Raw genomic sequence first — 19,061 nt, forward strand, 5'->3', positions numbered from 1 at the left:
ATCTTGCTTTCCGGCGGAGAAAACGGGGCGATATTTCTAGATCCGAAAACGTTTACCTGAATACTTCTTTCCCTAACTGTGTCCGTACTATTCCGCCGAACGCCCTGGACTACCAAAACAAAACAAAAAAACAAAAAAAAGACCCCTCACAATTTATCAAGATTCACAGATGTACGAAAATAACCAAGTCGGCTATTTCTATTGCTCGACCCCCCCCCCCCCCCCACCCCTCCTCACACATACCTTATTTATTCAGCAACTGTTTCAACAAACAATGAAATAAAAAATAACTGTGTCCAAACGTGATCCATTTTTACCACAGTGGTACCGATTCAGTATCACCTCAGACCAAGAGCTTCATTTATCGCAACCATCGTAAAGTTTGGTGGGTGCCGAATTTCCAGAACAGTGTCCCTGTTTTATGTCTCTCCGTCAACAGTCCGCCGCGTAGTCAAGTCCCTTGAACGTGAAAATTAGTGAGGTTAACGCAATGAATCTAATCAAAAAGTCAAAAATGATTGCTTTTGATCACGATTGTACCCCAGTTTTGACACACTACCACGGTTTACTCCGTCCGCAAAGTTTAGTACCTTGCAACAGCTTCCTTGAATTTGGGACACTGTCCTTCAACATCATACCCGCCTATCGGCTGACGAAGCCATCAACAACACATCCAGCCAAAGAACACAAAAGGCGCAGGCAGTTGTGGTGATTCCTGGCGGCCTCTATCTAGCCGCTATCTAGCCGCTATCTAGCCCAATGTCCATTCCTCATTCATAGAAGTCCATCGGCCACTCGAGGAGCTTGATCAAGTCGTGCTGGACGATCGTTGGCCGGGCCTTGGTCCACTTCTGTCGCTCCGTCACCAGGCTCCACCCTCCTATCTTCGGAGCGTAGCCGTACCACCCCGAGGTTGTTCTGAAGCAGTACGTCAGTGTGGTCAGAGATTAGATCGTGTGTGTGTGAGTGTGTGTAGTGTGTGTGTGTGTGTGTGTGTGTGTGTGTGTACGTGTGCGTGCGTGCGCGCGTGCCTGTCAGCGTGCGTGCGTGTTTGTGGGGGAGAGAGAGAGAGACTGAGACTGAGAGAGAGAGAGAGAGAGAGAGAGAAAGAGAGAGAGAAAGAGAGAGAGAAAGAGAGAGAGAGAGAGAGAGACAGACAGACAGAGAGAGAGAAAGAGAGAGTATAGATAGTGAGAAAGAGAGAGACAATGCGAGAGAGAAACAGAGACAGACAGGGAGAGAGAGATAAACAGATAGAGATGCAGACACAAAAAGTTAGAAAGAGAAAAGGAACCCCCAATGGAAGACCTCATGTCAAGAAAGGTAACATGGCAACTGACTTAGGAATGCTGGTTGATGGTGGCATTTTGTCAATGGGCGGCAGATAGACTTTATCGACGAACTTTCCCAATTCGGCGATTCTCTCCGCAAGCGGCCGCCGAGCATTGGCTTCCTCGTCGTAGGGGGACAGCGGCCTCTTGCCTTCCAAGGCCTCGTACATCTGGCGAATTATGATGTATACACAGTGCCATTGCGCTTGTTAAAGGTGCATTGCCACGTGTTAAAAATAAATAATGTGTAGCCTACCTCCAAAGATCTCCGGCCGTATGCTTTGACATAAGATAAGAGCATCCATAAACGTGGGCGCATATGCCTACCAAATATCAACAGTCTAGCCTGACTTCTTAAGGATAACGGGATTTGTTTATGAATTAATTTCGCAGGTGACACATACCAAATTGATTCAGCAAAAATCGCCACTCTGCGCAGATAGCATCCAAGCTGTAGATTGTTGGTATCTGTTAGAGTGAAAAAAATGCTCCTAGCTGATGTAATAATGATAACATTAATTTAAATGGACAGATCTGTAGCGTGAACATGAACATCGTGTACACAGAAAGGATGGTATCTTTAAACGTGAGAGCGATGCTGACTGCAAACCAATCAGGCAATATAAAATCAGTGATGGCGAACCATTTCAAACGTTAAACATACAGTCTGCTGTGGTATATTCTGAATGAAACTAACCTCGCCACCAAACAAATGAGAAAGCAAGCAAACAAGAGAGTAAAGCCGCCGCTGTGTGGGCGTTTTACCTTTTTGTATTCATCTACAAGAAATGACCATCGGCTCGGCCAGCCGTGCGCTTGGTTTTTCATAGTGCGTCGTACGTTGGCCTTCCTGAAAGACACCATTTGATCCACAAATAATGACATAATATTCGGTTTTTGTTTGTTTGTTTTTTAAATGTCTATGAGTATTTTGATGGGGGGGGGGGGGGGGGATAAAACATTCCAAATCATCATCATCATCCTCATCATCATCATCACCGGGAACACCGTGCCTGCAGCAGTATATGTTGTAGGCTATGTTGTGGAGCCATAGACCGATAGGCTTGTCAGGTCAAGAAATTTGAGATGGCAAAAACATCATGCCATTATATTACAGTAGAATCCGCTTAATAAGGCCATGTTTAATAAAGCCACCCGCTTTTTGAGGCCAATTCTGACTGCACGGGTTGTTCCTTATGTTTTATGCTTATGCTTTTATTAAATCCACCCGCTTAATATAGCCACTTTTGTCCTGCACCAAGGTGACCTTATTAAGCAGAGTCTACTGTAGGCCTACTAATAGGGGAAAGGCTCCTAATATGGACCGGCTCCTAATATGGACCACCTCCTGTTCTGACAAACTAACGGCGCTAGAGCGCTCAAAACAATTTCATTCGCTGTATTCACCCTCTCTGGATAACTTACACATGTCAAAACAGTTGCAGAAACACAAACCTCAAAACCGTTAGTTTTTTTTCTCTTTTTTCACTTTTGGCAGCGTTCACTCTAAATTTGCCGCCTAAAACGGACTCGTTTCTGTCTACAGCCAAAGCTTTTATCACACAAAAAAGGCTATATATGACAGCTAAGACCGTATTTGTTACATTTTAGCAGTGTTGACCCCGAGTTTCTCCTGCAAATAAAAAATAATAGCAAAATCTCAAAGTATGTGCGAGTCCCCTTATATGGACCACCTTCAACAAATCGAAGAAAATAAAAGCTAAAGGCTATTTTCATTAATTCATTAAGAAGCTTGCTGGAAATAACCTATAACTAGCCCTCGAGATTTAAAAAAATACAACAAAAAGTCTTCTTTTCGTAGAAGTTGATAATTTCACTTATTTTCACTCTGTTATTGATAAGCTTCTTTAGTTTCCTGGTGTGCTTCAAATAATGCTCTCATCGACCCGAAACAGATAAATCTAAAGCATATTTTAATTAGTCTGACTTGTACACTAAGTTGTATCATGTTATTTTGAAGTATAGGGGGCTTTTTACAGTGATTCGTGAAGGCCGCTTGACTGGTCCATATTAGGCGCCCAGGCTCCTAATATGGACCATTTGTGATTTTTTCTGTATTTAATTTTTGCTGAATGTCTGTCAAAGCTATTTCACTCTAATTAGTCCTAACGGTTAACCTAAGAGAGAAGGACTACCAAACACAAAATGAAACTTCTTCGCAAGAAAACAAGCTAGTTATCAGCATGAAACAAAAAGTGGTCCATATTAGGAGCCCTTCCCCTACTTTGTCATCACATGTTTTGAGTTCGGACGTAAGCTTAGTACATGTATGCGTTCACGACATTGTCCGGTAGAGCTTCCCAACTTTTTATCATTGTCATTCTCTGCGAGAACACAATACGTTTGTTTCAAGTTTCCCGTTTTCTTTACATAATTAAACGACAGCGAATGCTATTTTGCAGCCGATTGTGAAGAAAGCAGGCGGTGCCTTTTGTATTTTAGTTTAGGTCTGTGCTGTGAAGTTACTACTAGTGGTCACTCAGCTTAGCTCTGTGTGGACACCAAACCTCGGACAAACCTACCCCCCCCCCCCCCTCACTTCCTCCTGTCGCTTCCAAAGTCGTACGCATGACCTAGATAATAGCGAACGAGGAGTACCAGATGTATGCATTTTTTCTCTCTCGAATGTGTGCCACCGCAACCACAGGCGGAAGGTATCGTTCACTGGACCACTACTTTCATAGAAAGACCAGATCTACAATAGTCAGGGCCGGACTACCGGGGGAGTTATGGGGTTGCGCAACCCCCCCCCTAGATAGAAACATGTACCTCACTTATTTAAAACATTTTTTATTATTGTTTATTTTATGCCGTTTCATGCAAGGAGCGACCATTTTGATTTTCCTATCTCAGAATATGACCTACCCATCAGCTTCAGGGGGCTTGGCCCCCTGACCCCCACAAGGGGCTCTGCCCCTTGACCCCGCCAGGGTGAACATCCCCCTGGACCACCACTGGCAACCATCCCCCCCTCCTCTTCGCCTAGTCCGGCCCTGATAGTATTAGTAGTCTTTCTATGAAAGTAGTGGTCCAGTGAACGATACCTTCCGCCTGTGCCGCAACCAGGAAAATCGTCGATATGTAGGCCTACGTCCGACTTCATTTGATCTTCAATTTTTACGGAGCTTAGAATTCCATGGAAATATGAGTGTAAGTGAACATCAAGGTCGTCAGAGGTACTCACCATATTTTATCTTGATCGGTGAAGGGGACAAACGTTCCTTTCACTGCTTCTTGAGGCATTTTGAATCTGACGTTGCGTAACTATGCATTAGAGTCATCTCCCGTTAATTTGGCACTTGCATGAACGACATGTGTTTTCGTGCGTGCTTGCGTGTATAAATGTGTGCATACGAGTGTGTGTATGTGTGCATACGTGTGTGTGTGTGTGTGTGTGTGTGTGTGTGTGTGTGTGTGTGTGTGTGTGTGTGTGTGTTACACTGTCTCTTTGATACAAACATCTACCTCCTCCCGACCAAAGAGTCAGCTTCCTGAATTTTTGCTTCCAGCACCATAAATATATAAACAAACATAACAATAGAATAATAAATTAATATTTAAATAAACTTGTAGAAAATCACCAGATGCAAAGCAAAAGGTGTTGTTTTGCTTCCTTCTGTCTTTTCTTGCTTTTTTTTAAAAACAAGATTCAAAACAAACTTGAGCGAGTTGACCCCATTCTCTCACCCATACTCAACTTTAAACGCACAATCACACACAATCACACACTCACGCACGCACGCACGCACGCACGGAAGCACGGAAGCACGCTGGACGCACGTACGCACGTACGCACGCACGCACGCTCGCACGCACGCACGCACACACACACACACACACACACACACACACAGACAGAGTTTGTGGAAGAGCTCTATTGGACATGAAACATGTTCATGACTGTTGCCACTTCTATGCAATTTTCATATAATTATGCAAAGTCTGCCGTGTTAGACTTCGATTCTCTCTTCTTTTTCTTTCGTTCTGCTCTTTTTCGTTTGCCTGTTTATCAACTGATATCACACACATACACACGCACGCACACCCCGTCCAAACGAGATGTTCCCCTTTCTGTCTCTTGGGTGTTGTTGTTTTTGTTACAAGAGAGTTAGGGTAGGGCTGGAATAAGAAGATGGATAAATCCAACATCAGTCGTGTTAGGAGTATCAGACAAAATCTTAAACCTCAAACTGACATTCCAGTTCTGTATGTCTGTAGCTTCTTTTGAATAATAATGACTATAAACAAAACAAAATCGACAAAACAAGAAAGTTTTTTTTTGTCTCATTCTTCTGTGTCTTCGTTTAACTTAAGTTACACTTTTTAGCACATGCAAAGTATATGTATCTACTGTAACTTAAACAAGTGTGATAGTGTATTTGCACCAAGTGTGTCAAATGTCTGGCCCACACATTACGTTTATCATACGATTACGTGCTGTCATCATATCAATGATTCAGCGACACTCCTGTGCTCTTGATAAGTTTAAATAGATATCAGTGTTACTTGGAATGACTTAATAGATCGTCTCGATCATGTCGGACTGATACTATTTATTTATTTACTTATATTATGGAATTGGGTGCTAGCGCGCGCGCGTGCGTGTGTGCGTGTGTGTACGTGTGTGTGCGTGAGTGTCAGTGTGTGTGTGTGTTTGTTTGTGTGTTTGTTTGTTTATGTGTGCGCGTGCGTGCGTGTGTGCGTGCGTGCGTGTGTTTGTTTGTTGTGTGTGTGTGTGTGTATGTAACTCATAACTCATAACTCATAACTCATAACATTTTATTGATCCAACAAAGGAAATTAAATTGGTCATCAGCACATATAGGTCATTAATTAATAATTATAAAAGAAGAAGAGAAGAAAATTTATAAAACCCATGATAAAAAAAAAATATCTAAAGTAATATATGTACAACTACAATACCCTTTTTACTTGCACACTTGACACACCGACACACATGCATACATACCTACATACATACCTACATACATACATACATACATACATACATTCCATGTTAAAGTGTAGTTAAGAACATCACAGTGTGTGTGTGTGTGTGTGTGTGTGTGTGTGTGTGTGTGTGTGTGTGTGTGTGTGTGTGAGTGAGTGAGTGAGTGAGTCAGTGAGTGAGTGAGTGTGTGTGTGTGTGAGTGTGTTTGTGTGTGTGTGTGCACTGTGTGTGTGTGTGTGTGTGTGTGTGTGTGTGTGTGTGTGTGTGTGTGTGCGTGCGCGTGTGCGTTGTTATTGCTGTTGTTGTTGTTGTTGTGTTGTTGTTGTTGTTGTTGTTGTTGTTATTGTTGTTGTTGTTGTTTGCTTTTGTGTGCGTACAGGTCTATGTGGTAGTGTACGTTAGTAAAAAAGGTTTTTGTAAGCATGTCTCTTTTTCAAAGTGTCAAATTTTAAGCGAGCAAGTATGTATATAAATGATTGTGATTTCGTCCATCCATGTCTCAAAGCAAACGAGGTACAGGTGTAGGGAGAAACACCGGTAGACTTAATGTGTCTCTCACAAATGTCGTGCCATATGGGTGTGCAAACATTTTTTTCAAAACGTTCAGACTTACACTTTGTAAGATTTCAAATTTACACTCTTTAGTCAGAGGTGAGTCAGTGATACTACTTTCCTCACACCTTCCTCTTCTAGCTCATCTCTTTTCACCTTGGCGTAAACACACACACACACACACACACACACACGCGGCACGCACGCACGCACGCACGCACGCACGCACACACACACACACACACACACACACACACACACACACACACACACACACACACACACTTTCCTCTTCTACCATTCACAAACAACCTCCATCCAGCTCACCCACCCCTACCCGGATATAGTCTCACCGACAAAGTTGTCGCATGACACAAAATGATGTCATCATCATCATGTTCAGTCTAGTTCATTCATTCACCAAGCAGAAAAACTACTCTGCCCTAGTTGAGTGAAGGTCACAAGCGTCACATAGTAAACGGTATCAGCAAAAACAAGATTGCACCACAAGGCTAACTTTACGCTGTCAAAAGCTGAAAAGCTCACTGGGGGTCTACGTGCTAAGCTTGTCTCTGGTGACGACACAATTATCAGTTTGATATATGACACACATGTGCTACTGACTTCAACCGCGATGTCCCTTTCAGTTCAATGAGTCATAAGGAGTGACAGTGCGACTGATTTGAATACGCATTCAAACACAAACAAACAAAGAAACAAAACAAAACAAAAAGAGAAAGAAACAGGACGTTTCAAATGTTGAGGCAACTCCGCATTATGCTCAATAGTAATTTTCCACCCCTTTGAAACCCGAAAAATGTAGATAAATAGAATAGCCAGAAGAAATAGGAATGGTGACAGTATACATCCTTGTCGTACCCCCGTTTTCACCTCAAAGCTGTCGGATAGCTGGCCAGCATGTGCTACTCTACACTTCATATCCTGGTAGGTGCCCCGGATGAGGGAGATGAATTTCTCTGGAATGCCGTAGTGCCGCATGAGTTTCCACAGTGACTCTCTGTCCACGCTGTCGAAGGCTTTCTCATAATCAATGAAGTTGATGTATAGAGGAGACTTCCACTCCAGCGACTGCTCCACTATGATGCGTAAACTGGCAATCTGGTCAGGACAGGATCTGTTCTTCCTGAAACCCGCCTGTTCATCCCTGAGCTTGGTGTCCACTGCTTCCTTCATTCTATCCAAAAGGATTCGGTTGAGAACCTTCCCTGGCACGGACAGCAGCATGATCCCTCGGTAGTTTCCACAGTCTCGAAGATCCCCTTTCTTTGGAATCTTGATGATGATGCCTTCTCTCCATTGAGGTGGCACCTCTTCCTCCTCCCAAATCTTGCCAAACAGACTGTGGAACAAACTAATAGATGTCTCCATGTCTGCTTTGATGGCTTCTGCCGGTATCTCATCTGGCCCCGACGCTTTTCCATTTTTTAGTGACATTATGGCTTTCTTGATTTCCTCCTTTGTGGGCTTGTCTGTGTTGATGGGCAGTTCTGTCTCTGCTGGTCTGATGTCCGGTGGTGCTGCAGGGGTGGGTCTGTTCAATAGCTCCTTGAAGTGTTCCGCCCATCGCTTCATCTGATCGTCTGTCGTTGTTATTGGATCCCCATTCTTGTCCCTCACTGGTTTGTCGGTCTGCTGAAATTTTCCTGCTAACTTCTTGGTCGTCATGTAGAGATCTTTCAGATTTCCCTGTCCTGCAGCTTCTTCTGCCTCCTTCGCCAGGTTGTCTATGTAGTCTTTCTTGTCCTTCTTTATTCCTTTCTTTACTTCTTTCTCCTCCGCTGTGTACTCTTCCTGTGCCTTTGCTTTTCCTGCTCTCTTTCTGCTCTCGTTCCTCGCTTTCTTCTTTTTCTTCCTATCTTCAATTTTCAGAATGGTGTCTGCAGAAATCCATTCCTTGCGCTGCGATTTTTTCTTGCCCACCACTTCCTCGCAGGTATCCTTCCACATCTTGCTGTAGTGTTCCCACTGGCTCTTTATGTCTGTCTCATCTTCTTCGATCATCCCTTGAAGTGGCTGGAATCTGTTGGTGAGGCTTATCTGGAATCTTGTGCGTACTTCTTCATCTCTTAGCATTCCCACGTTGAACTTAACCCTAGCGTTGTTTGAGCTGTGGTGTTTCTTTAATCGCAGTATGACTTTTGTGGTAACTAGTTGGTGGTCTGTGTACACATCTGCTCCCCTCATCACCCGTACATCCATCCAGGATCGTCTGAACTTTTTGTTGATGCAAATGTGGTCAATCTGGTTCTCTGTGACGTGGTCGAGTGAAATCCAGGTGGCCTTGTGTATTCGCTTGTGGGGGAAGACGCTTCCTCCTATCAGCAGTTGGTTCAAGGCACACATCTCTGCAAAACGTTCTCCGTTGTCGTTCATCTGTCTCAGTCCATGCTTCCCCATGATGTTCTCGTATCCTGTGTTGTCCTCTCCAACTTTGGCATTGAAATCTCCCATCACCAGCGTTATATCTCTGTCCTTTATCCCGTCCAGGACTGCTTGTAACTGCCGGTAGTAGTTGTCCTTCTTTTCTCCATTACTTTATTGTCCCATCGCTGGGAAATTCGGGTCACTTCCTCCCAGTGGAAAGCTAGCAGCAACGGAGTCGCGCTACCCAGGTGTCTGCGTGTTTAGGTGTATTCAGCCACCTGCACTTATGGCAGAATGACCAAGGTCTTTTACGTGCCATTGTGATGACACGGGGGTGGGACATGGCTTCCGTCTCTGGGTCTGCACATAAAGTTGACCCGTGTCCGTCCCGGCCCGAATTCGAACCTGCGACCTTCCGATCACAAGTCCAGTGCTCTACCAACTGAGCTACCGGGCCCCCACCTCTGGCTCATCGTTTCTTGGGGCATAGCACTGGATGATGTTCAGGTTGATGTTCTTCTTCTTGGTGGCAAACTTTGCTGTGATGATGCGGGGGCTGATAGCTTCATAGCCGATGAGTGCTCTCTGTGCCTCCGGTGCCAGCATCAGCGCCACGCCTAACGTGTGTGGGGCTCCTTCTTCTTGGTGTCCCGAATACAAAACTTCTTCTCCTGATGAGAGTCTCACCCTTCCAGATGTTGTCCACCTTGCTTCGCTTATTCCCAGTACTTGGATCTTGTACTTTTTCATCTCTCTTGCTACCTGCAGTGTCTTCCCAGCTTGGTACATGGTCTGCACGTTCCAGGTGGCTATTCTCGTTGTTCGCCTGGTGGTCAGAAGGGGGGTCGGTCTCGCAGCTTCCTTTCGGCTTTCACTGTTGGACGTCATAGATCTCCTTGATGGAGACCCTTCCTCCTCCAGGCATGTGTCTTGGATATTTGTCGTTGATGCTTCTGTAACGTAGTCTTTTTCTAGGCAGGGGTGTTGACCCTACGCAAACCATTTTAGACTCATAGGGGAGCTGGCCTAGCGTAGTCTGACCTCTATCCTTTGACCTGTCCAGCATGGGTGGCCCTACCAGGAGCATTTGCTCCGGCTGGCATAGCTCTCCGGGTTATCGAGATACTCAAGCCCCCACCCCACGACAAGGAGTAGACCGTGTGGGGGTGTTAGGAAACGCTACCGTTGCTGAGCTTTGGTTCAGTTTTGTGTGTTGCATGTAGTTGACTTATTTGTACTTTGTGGGAAAGTACCGATATTATATTTTGTAAACACAATATTTATGCTTGGACGAGAATGCAGGTGAACTTTCTAGTCCTGTCAAAACAAGTTGTTTACCAGCTGTTTTTAGTCGTGAGTTCGTGGCGTTCGTTCGGATTAAGTGCGTCGGCGCTTTTGATCTACGTCACAAAGAATGTCGCTGTTCTAGTCCATGCACGGCTCGTATAATGTAGTTGTATCATGGTTGGTCTGGAATATTCTCGAGATTGAGTATTTACTTTATATGCCAGCGCGATTTGAATGTTTAGAAAGCTTCTATTTGAGTTCTGCTACGTTGTGCAGTTGTATGTATTGAATGCTGAATAAATCCTCGAACTCAATTTGACGAGTTGTTTTCTGTTGCTGCGAAGACGGGCGACGTAGAATAAAAGAACACAACTATACGACGTTTGAGAACTTGTGGCAATCTCAAGTGTCGTGTAACAATTGGGGGCCAAGCCAAGGATCTACGTTTAACGCCAAGGGTTTTCCAGTAACAAGGACTAGTGTCAAGACAGTCACAGGAGGTAGCCATCAATCGGGTGTATCCTGAGGGATCAGTATTGAGACTACGGAACCGTGGATTCGGTGTGACTGGTGAAGAGTTTGGTAATCGCCGCAGCTCGGTACGGTGAGCGACGCCGGAGTGTATCGGGATTACAGAGGTTAGCTGCCGTTTGGACGAGACGGACTTCGTCGCGGAGCTAGTGCATTAATACTACGAAATACGACTGGGGTACGTCGTGTACGTATCGTGAGCAGAGTGCGCCGTCACGTTAGACGAGGAGGGTGGCAGCCTGCGTCTACGAAGGTGAACAGCGACGAGAGAAGCAGCGGAGGTGCAGTAGAGACTGTGTTCTTTTAGAAGACTACATTCGTCTACGTTCGGGGCTGTGAAAGAATACAGACGAACGCACCGGAAAAGACCAGAATGGCTGAGTTCTGGGGAAAAGGAATTGAACTGGGACTAAAAGGCAAGCAGTTGACGGAGTTCGTCGAGTCCCAGACACGACTGCTGGCACAGCGTGAAGAAAGACAAGCGCAGCGTGAGCGGGAAGAAAAAGAAAGACAAGCGCAGCGTGAGCGTGAAGAAAGACAAGCGCAGCGTGAAGATAAAGAAAGACAAGCGCAGCGTGAGCGTGAAGAAAGAGAAGCACAGCGTGAAGAAAGACAAGGGCAGCGTGAAGAAAAGCAAATGGAGCTGAAACGCTTAGAGCTCCAGATAGAAATGGAGACCAAGCGCTTAGAGCTTCAAACAGAAATGGTGCGTGTTCAAAATGAGCACGAGGCACCACGCCAAAGAGATAACCAGCAGCAAATGCTACACAGGGCACCGAAACTTCCAGCATTCGCTGACGGGAAGGACCAGATCGACTGCTACCTTGCAAGATTCGAGAGGTTCGCTGAGAGTGCTAGATGGCAGCGCGACGACTGGGCGATTCAACTCAGCGCACATTTGACTGGGGCAGCACTTGAGGTCTACACTAGACTCTCAAATGATGACGCCAGAGACTATGATGTACTGAAGGAAGCTCTGTTGCGTTGCTACAACTTCACTGAAAGGGGCTACCGTCAACGCTTCCGCGAATGCCAGCCATTGTCTGGAGAGACACCGAGCCAGTTTGTGGAGCGCCTGTCGTCATACCTGCAGAAGTGGGTGGAGTTATCAGGTGAAGAGCAGTCATACGAGAGTCTGCGGGACTTGATCGTGAAGGAGCAGTTCCTTAATGCCTGCCCGAAGGACCTGGCGACCCGCTTGGAAGAGCAAAAACTGCGGGGTTTGAAGGACATTACTGATGCTGCTGAGCGTTATCTCATTGCTCATGGAAGGACCCTGGGGACGTCAAAGTCATCGAAACCTTTCCAGAAGAGCGGAAACCAGGCAAACCAACCTGCCAAGGGACAAACTGAGTCCGCACCATCATCCAATGAAGGGCAGAACATAACGTGTTTCCTTTGCAATGCCAAGGGCCACCGAGTCGCCAACTGTCCCCAAAAGAAAAATAACGGACATGTCAATGACAAAGCGCAAGAACATCGACGGAGATATTACGACAACAAGAGGCAAACGAGTGGCTCGAACCAACAAGTATGTGCGAGCAGCGTCATACTTCCAAGGGCTGCCGAGCAAGTGGATACACCATCGGACGTGGAAGAATGTCTATCTGATGGCCAGCTTCTACTCGCCAATGGCAAGTCAATCTCTGTCGTCGCCAGCGCAGCTGTGTCAGTGTCGAACATGCCCGTGTCGAAGGGATTTGTTGAGAAGCAGGAAGTGACTGTTCACAGAGATTCGGGCTGCAATGGAGTCATTGTCAAAGAGGATCTGGTGCCAACAGAGAAGTTCACTGGTGACTTCAAGTGGACGCTCATGGCTGACAGCAAATGCGTGAAGGCACCAGTGGTAAAAATCCAGATCGATACTCCATACTTCACCGGAGAAGTTGAGGCCGTCTGCCTGAAGAAGCCTTTGTACGATCTATTAATTGGGAACATTGGGGGTGCGAGACGTCCTGATGACCCTGATGTCGAATGGAGAATGGGCGCAGCTCAGCCTGCTGCTGAGGAGGAAGACCCACTGCCATTCGCGAATGAAGATATCAGCGAACTGTTACGAGATGACAGAGCAACTGTGCATCGCCGCGACCAGCCGCAGGTTGTAAGCGCTGTGACGACCAGAGCCCAGGCGAAGAAGAACAAAACGACTGCGCCACTCAGGGTCACCAACAGTTCTGCAACTGCTGTCGTGGACAGGGATCAGCTGATTCAGCTACAGGAAGCTGATTTGACCTTGACAAAGTACAGGAGTCGTCCTGTCAAGGAGATGACTAAGGGCGAAGGCACTGTGCACTTTGAAGTAAAGGCCAAGATCCTGTACAGAGTGTTCCAGCACCCGAGAGTCAACGGTGGGAAGCCATTACGTCAAGTTCTGGTGCCTCAACCACTTAGGCGCCAGGTGATGGAGGTGGCCCACGACTCTATTATGGGAGGTCACCTGGGTGTCAAGAAGACATCGGACAGAATCCAGGCTGCGTTTTACTGGTCAGGACTGCATGCAGATGTGACTCGATTCTGCCGATCGTGCGATATTTGCCAGAAAACCATACCTCGAGGAAGGGTCCCGAAAGTGCCGTTGCAGAAGATGCCCTTGATCGACCGACCTTTCAAGAGGGTGGCCATTGACCTCATCGGCGAGATCAAACCGCCGAGTGAAGCGGGTCATCGTTGGGTACTGACCCTGGTAGACTATGCAACCAAATACCCAGAAGCCGTGCCTCTGAAGAAAATTGACACCGAGACTGTTGCCGAGGCACTTGTGGACATTTTCAGCAGAATTGGGGTTCCTGAAGAGATCCTCACAGACCTGGGGACACAGTTTGTCTCTGAATGCATGGAAGAGGTCAACAGGCTGCTGACTACGACACCCTATCACCCGATGTGCAATGGGCTGGTCGAAAAATTCAATGCGACGCTGAAGTCCACGCTGAAGAAACTATGCAGTGAGCAGCCAAGGCAGTGGCATCGCTACATCAATGCCTTGCTGTTTGCATACAGGGAGGTGCCACAAGAGTCCACTGGATTCTCCCCGTTCGAGCTGATGTACGGGCGGACCGTGAGAGGCCCGATGCAGATACTAAAGGAATTGTGGACGAAAGATGTGGACACACCTGAAGTGAAGAACAGTTACCAGTACGTGTTCGAGTTGCGAGAGAAACTGGAGGAGACTCTCGAGATTGCTCGAGAGAACTTGAGAAAGTCTCAGGATAGTGGAAAGCACTACTACGACCGCAAAGCCGTAAACAGGAAGTTTACACCAGGTAACAAAGTGCTGATACTGCTTCCCACTGATCACAACAAACTACTGATGCAGTGGAAAGGCCCATACGAGGTTGAGGCCGTGGTAGGGATCAACGACTACAAGGTGAATGTCGGCAAGAAGTCCAAGATCTACCACGCTAACCTCCTGAAACTGTATGTGGAGAGACCTCCGGAAGCAGTACAGGTCGCAGCAAGTGTGGAAGAACCAGCCGAACTAGACGAGTTCGACGGTGAGGAACTACTGGAGTTGGGAGACCTCCACAAGAAAGAGGGAGTGGATGACGTCAAGTTAGGACCTGACCTGACAGAAGACCAGCAGAAGGAGCTGCATGATTTTATGGGCGACTTCACCCATAGGTTCTCTGATGTTCCAGGCTCTACGTCCTTGGTCGAACATGAAGTCCACCTCACATCTGACGTTCCTGTTCGCTCAAAACCATACCCTATCCCGTTTCAGGCTCGGGAATCCTTGAAGAAGGACATCGACAACATGTTGAAGATGGGGGTCATCCGTGAATCATCATCCCCTTACTCATCTCCCGTTGTTGTTGTCAAGAAGAAAGACGGCACAAACAGGGTATGCATTGACTTCAGGAAAGTGAATAAGATCACCGTGTTTGACCCTGAACCAATGCCGACGGCAACTGATCTATTCCGACAGTTGACTGGCAGTAAGATCTTCTCAAAGATCGATCTCAGCAAGGGATATTGGCAAGTTCCTGTGCGCGAAGAGGACATACCAAAGACCGCCTTTTCAACTCCAGACGGAACGTATGAGTGCCTGCGGATGCCTTTTGGCATGGTGAACAGTGGTGCTACCCTTACGAGGGGAATGCGAAAAATGCTCAAAGGAATGAAGAATGTTGTGTACTACTGGGATGATCTGCTAGTCCACACGGAGACCTTTGCGGAGCATCTGGAGACTTTGAGGGAACTGTTTTCCCGCCTGACAAAAGCCAATTTGACCGTGAGACGCAGCAAGTGCATTTTGGGGACCAGCTCAGGAGAAGGCATACCAGACCGTGCGCGACCTGATGTCACGAGACCCGGTGCTACGCCTTCCTGATACTGCCAAAGAGTTCATCTTGCGTACAGACGCATCGGACGATGGGATCGGCGCCATGTTGATGCAAGAACATGGAGGTAAACCGTTTCCGGTCAGCTATGCCAGCAAGAAGCTGTCAGGAGCCGAGAAGAACTACTCGACCATGGAGAAAGAGTGTTTAGCCATCGTGTGGGGAATCAAGAAATTTGAACTCTACCTCCAAGGGGTGAAATTCGTGCTTCAGACTGATCACAAACCCCTCACCTACCTGAACTCTGCGAAGTTTGTGAATAATCGTATCATGAGGTGGGTGATGTACTTGCAGAACTTTGATATGCGAGTGGAATCGATTAAGGGTTCAGACAATGTTGGAGCAGATTTTCTCAGCCGAGTATGTGAGTAAAACTGTGTTCATTCTCCAACAGACTAATGTACATACCTGGATTTCAATCTGTTATGTATACATAGTATGTGTACAGGTAGCGTTTCAATGATTGAAAGAAATTAGGTAAATTTCTTCTGGTGTTGGGGGTAATGTTAGGAAACGCTACCGTTGCTGAGCTTTGGTTCAGTTTTGTGTGTTGCATGTAGTTGACTTATTTGTACTTTGTGGGAAAGTACCGATATTATATTTTGTAAACACAATATTTATGCTTGGACGAGAATGCAGGTGAACTTTCTAGTCCTGTCAAAACAAGTTGTTTACCAGCTGTTTTTAGTCGTGAGTTCGTGGCGTTCGTTCGGATTAAGTGCGTCGGCGCTTTTGATCTACGTCACAAAGAATGTCGCTGTTCTAGTCCATGCACGGCTCGTATAATGTAGTTGTATCATGTTTGGTCTGGAATATTCTCGAGATTGAGTATTTACTATATATGCCAGCGCGATTTGAATGTTAGAAAAGCTTCTATTTGAGTTCTGCTACGTTGTGCAGTTGTATGTATTGAATGCTGAATAAATCCTCGAACTCAATTTGACGAGTTGTTTTCTGTTGCTGCGAAGACGGGCGACGTAGAATAAAAGAACACAACTATACGACGTTTGAGAACTTGTGGCAATCTCAAGTGTCGTGTAACAGGGGGACACCCGCCTTCAGGCTCAGGCATTTTCAAACGCTCGACTCAAGACTATACTCAGTGACCCCACCTTCCTCCTGGTTACCCCCACCTTTCCTGTAGATACCCCCATCCCCTCCCTTAGGGCTGTCACACATGCGACTGAGTCGCGCGATTTACCCTGTCACACAGCCGACTCAGTCGTAGAAAACAGCCACGACAAGTCTGCGACTCAGTCTCATGCGATTCCCTCGCAGCTTTGAGGTTTGAACATGTTCTTTAGTCCTGCGATCCAGTCGTCGGTCAATCGCAGGGGCAGAGCCAACAGAGCCAATCAGAACGCGTTGCTGCGGCCTTGACGCCGTGACGTAAAATAATGGCGGACAGTGGCGTACAGCGTCTCTTCGTCGATTCAAAACTTTTTGGAAGAACAGTTTTTTACTCAGATATAAAGGAGACGTTTTAGGCGTGTACAGCGGTCGGAAAACATTAATTGCAGCTGTCTGGGAACTTTATTTCTTGCAAAGGCGTAATGCTGAAAGGAATTTTTCAGAAAGGTAGAGCGACGTTCGAACATTTAGCGTCTGCTCTCGCAAAGCGCGTTTGCCGTGTTCACTATGACACGTCACTTCCGCCCCGCTCGCGTGGAGTTATCGTTCGCCAGTCGTTCGTCTATCGTTCATCGTGTGACGGGTCAATGGCCTACGATGTGATGTGCGATCGGCCAAAGACTGAATCGCAAGACTGAATCGCAACGACTGAGTCGCCTGTATGACCGAGGCCCACAGCGATCACAGAGGATACTGAGTCTTTGAGAGGGTATAAAAGAGGCCGGCTCGGCAAGTCTCGTCATTCTTAGCGCATAACCACTTCATGTCCCAAATAGAAACTTATTCTAGGGACACAAATAGAAACTTTACTAAGTCTCGTCAGTCAGCGCTGAATAAGTGCTTGCTCTCTTTCCCTCGTCTCTCTCTCTCTCTCTCTTTCTTACACGCTGCATAAGTGTGTACTCTCTATCACTTTTATCTGTCTCTGTTTCGTTGTTCGTTTTGTCTCTCAGCGTTGCATTTAAATGCTGTGTGTTCTGCTTGTTTGTTGTCTCTCAGCATTGCATTTAAATGCTGTGTGTCTTGCTTGATCGTTGTCTCTCAGCGTTGCATTTAAATGCTGAACGTTTGCATGTTCGTTCCGTCTTTCAGTGTTGAGTATAGGCCTACGTGTTGTCGCCGTGTCTGTCTTGTGTGTGAAACAGAGCCAGCAGGAATGAGATAAGCATACATAAGAAAGGAGCCGTAGGTGCTAGTTATTAATCGGAGTTGGGGGTAAACGCTAGGTAAGCGTGAGCGTGCGTGTGTCGGTGAAAGAGCGTAAGTGTGTGAGCTTGCTTTGTGTCATGTGTTGTAACCTCTGCCTCTCCTTGACTGTTGTCCTGTAAATATGTCTTGTTAAAACTGTACGTAGCGAATTCTAGCATCCAAAACACACACCACAATATCCATGTAACACACAGTCTAGATTACTAAGAAACACACAGGGTTTCCTCTGAATACCGAGGTCGGCTAGTCATTGTAGGCACATGTATTGAACACAACGCGAGGCATAGACTAGACTGATTGTGCAGCTACATTACATAGGGCTAGAGTAAAGGTAAGAAAAATAGTTGCTCTCCTCGGCCATCTTCAGCCTCCCCCTGAGAACAATTAATGAGGATACGGACCCTCTCTAGGGCTCCGGTTACACTCTTATAGGGTTCACCCTGTGGGACAGGAACTATCATCTCTGCAAGCGAAGCTACAAAGAGAGTCCTTGATTCAGAGCGCACCAGCAGACAAAGCAGAGTGGATGACATTGACTGACCTTGACCTGTTCCCTGGAGATGCCGACCCTCTTGGCGATGAGCTGTTTCTGCACGCTGTTGGGGTAGCGCCACAGAGATATAGAATATTCTATATCTCTGTGGGTAGCGCACAGCCAGGTAGATGCCGTTTAGCAGCTCCAGCTGGTAGCGTGTGTAGCTCAACCTCTCTCGGGGCGGGGGCGGCGTCAGCAGCTCATCGTCTGCAGAAAAATGCAGCAGGCTTGTAAACGGCTGACAGGCAAACGTAGCCTTCAAATGTTTGAGGCTAGGTTTTGACTGAAGATAGTTTGTCTGCTATGGATCACCTTAAAAGAAATGATTTTTATGGAACCTACTATATACGAGCACAGAAAAACAGGGGTTAGGGTGACGTAGGTGTGGAGTACTGCAGTATCCTCAAAGAGCCTGTACAAAATAAGTCTCTTAGAACGTTATAAGATCGTTTCCGACATTTCTGACAAGTTTGAAATGGATGACACAGACGACCATGTCTTTGCGACGGAGTCTACTCGAAAGTGACCCCCTGCCCACAACGACCGTCCAAAGGGTCTAAGATTTGAATGCGACTCGCTGTGAGCTTATCTGCAATAGCACGTTATTATGTACCTCTGACTATGCACGAAACAAACGGCTGTAGTTCACAAGAACTCTAGCGATGGCTTTTGACTGTTCAGAGGAACTGGCGATAGGCATAAACCGTCGTCTGCTACGAGAACCACGGCCTTGCGTGACCCTGCTTCCGGGCTTTTCTTTTTTCGAACTTTCAAAACTTCGACTTGTACTG

The 19,061-nt window shown here is 46.5% G+C and overlaps 1 protein-coding gene across 1 annotated transcript; it reads right to left on the reverse strand.

The window, feature by feature from the left end:
• Window positions 1–293: 293 nt before the first annotated feature.
• Window positions 294–4,606, reverse strand: LOC138952320 (uncharacterized). Its single transcript, XM_070323960.1, has 4 exons — window positions 4,537–4,606; window positions 2,097–2,181; window positions 1,341–1,501; window positions 294–918 (listed from the first exon to the last, which is right to left on the reverse strand). Exons 1-4 carry the CDS (start codon window positions 4,593–4,595, stop codon window positions 771–773), a joined length of 453 nt encoding a protein of 150 aa, XP_070180061.1. The 5' UTR covers window positions 4,596–4,606; the 3' UTR covers window positions 294–770.
• Between the last annotated feature and the right edge of the window lie 14,455 nt (window positions 4,607–19,061).

Source organism: Littorina saxatilis, linkage group LG17, assembly GCF_037325665.1.
Source record: "Littorina saxatilis isolate snail1 linkage group LG17, US_GU_Lsax_2.0, whole genome shotgun sequence".
Lineage (NCBI taxonomy): Eukaryota > Metazoa > Mollusca > Gastropoda > Littorinimorpha > Littorinidae > Littorina > Littorina saxatilis.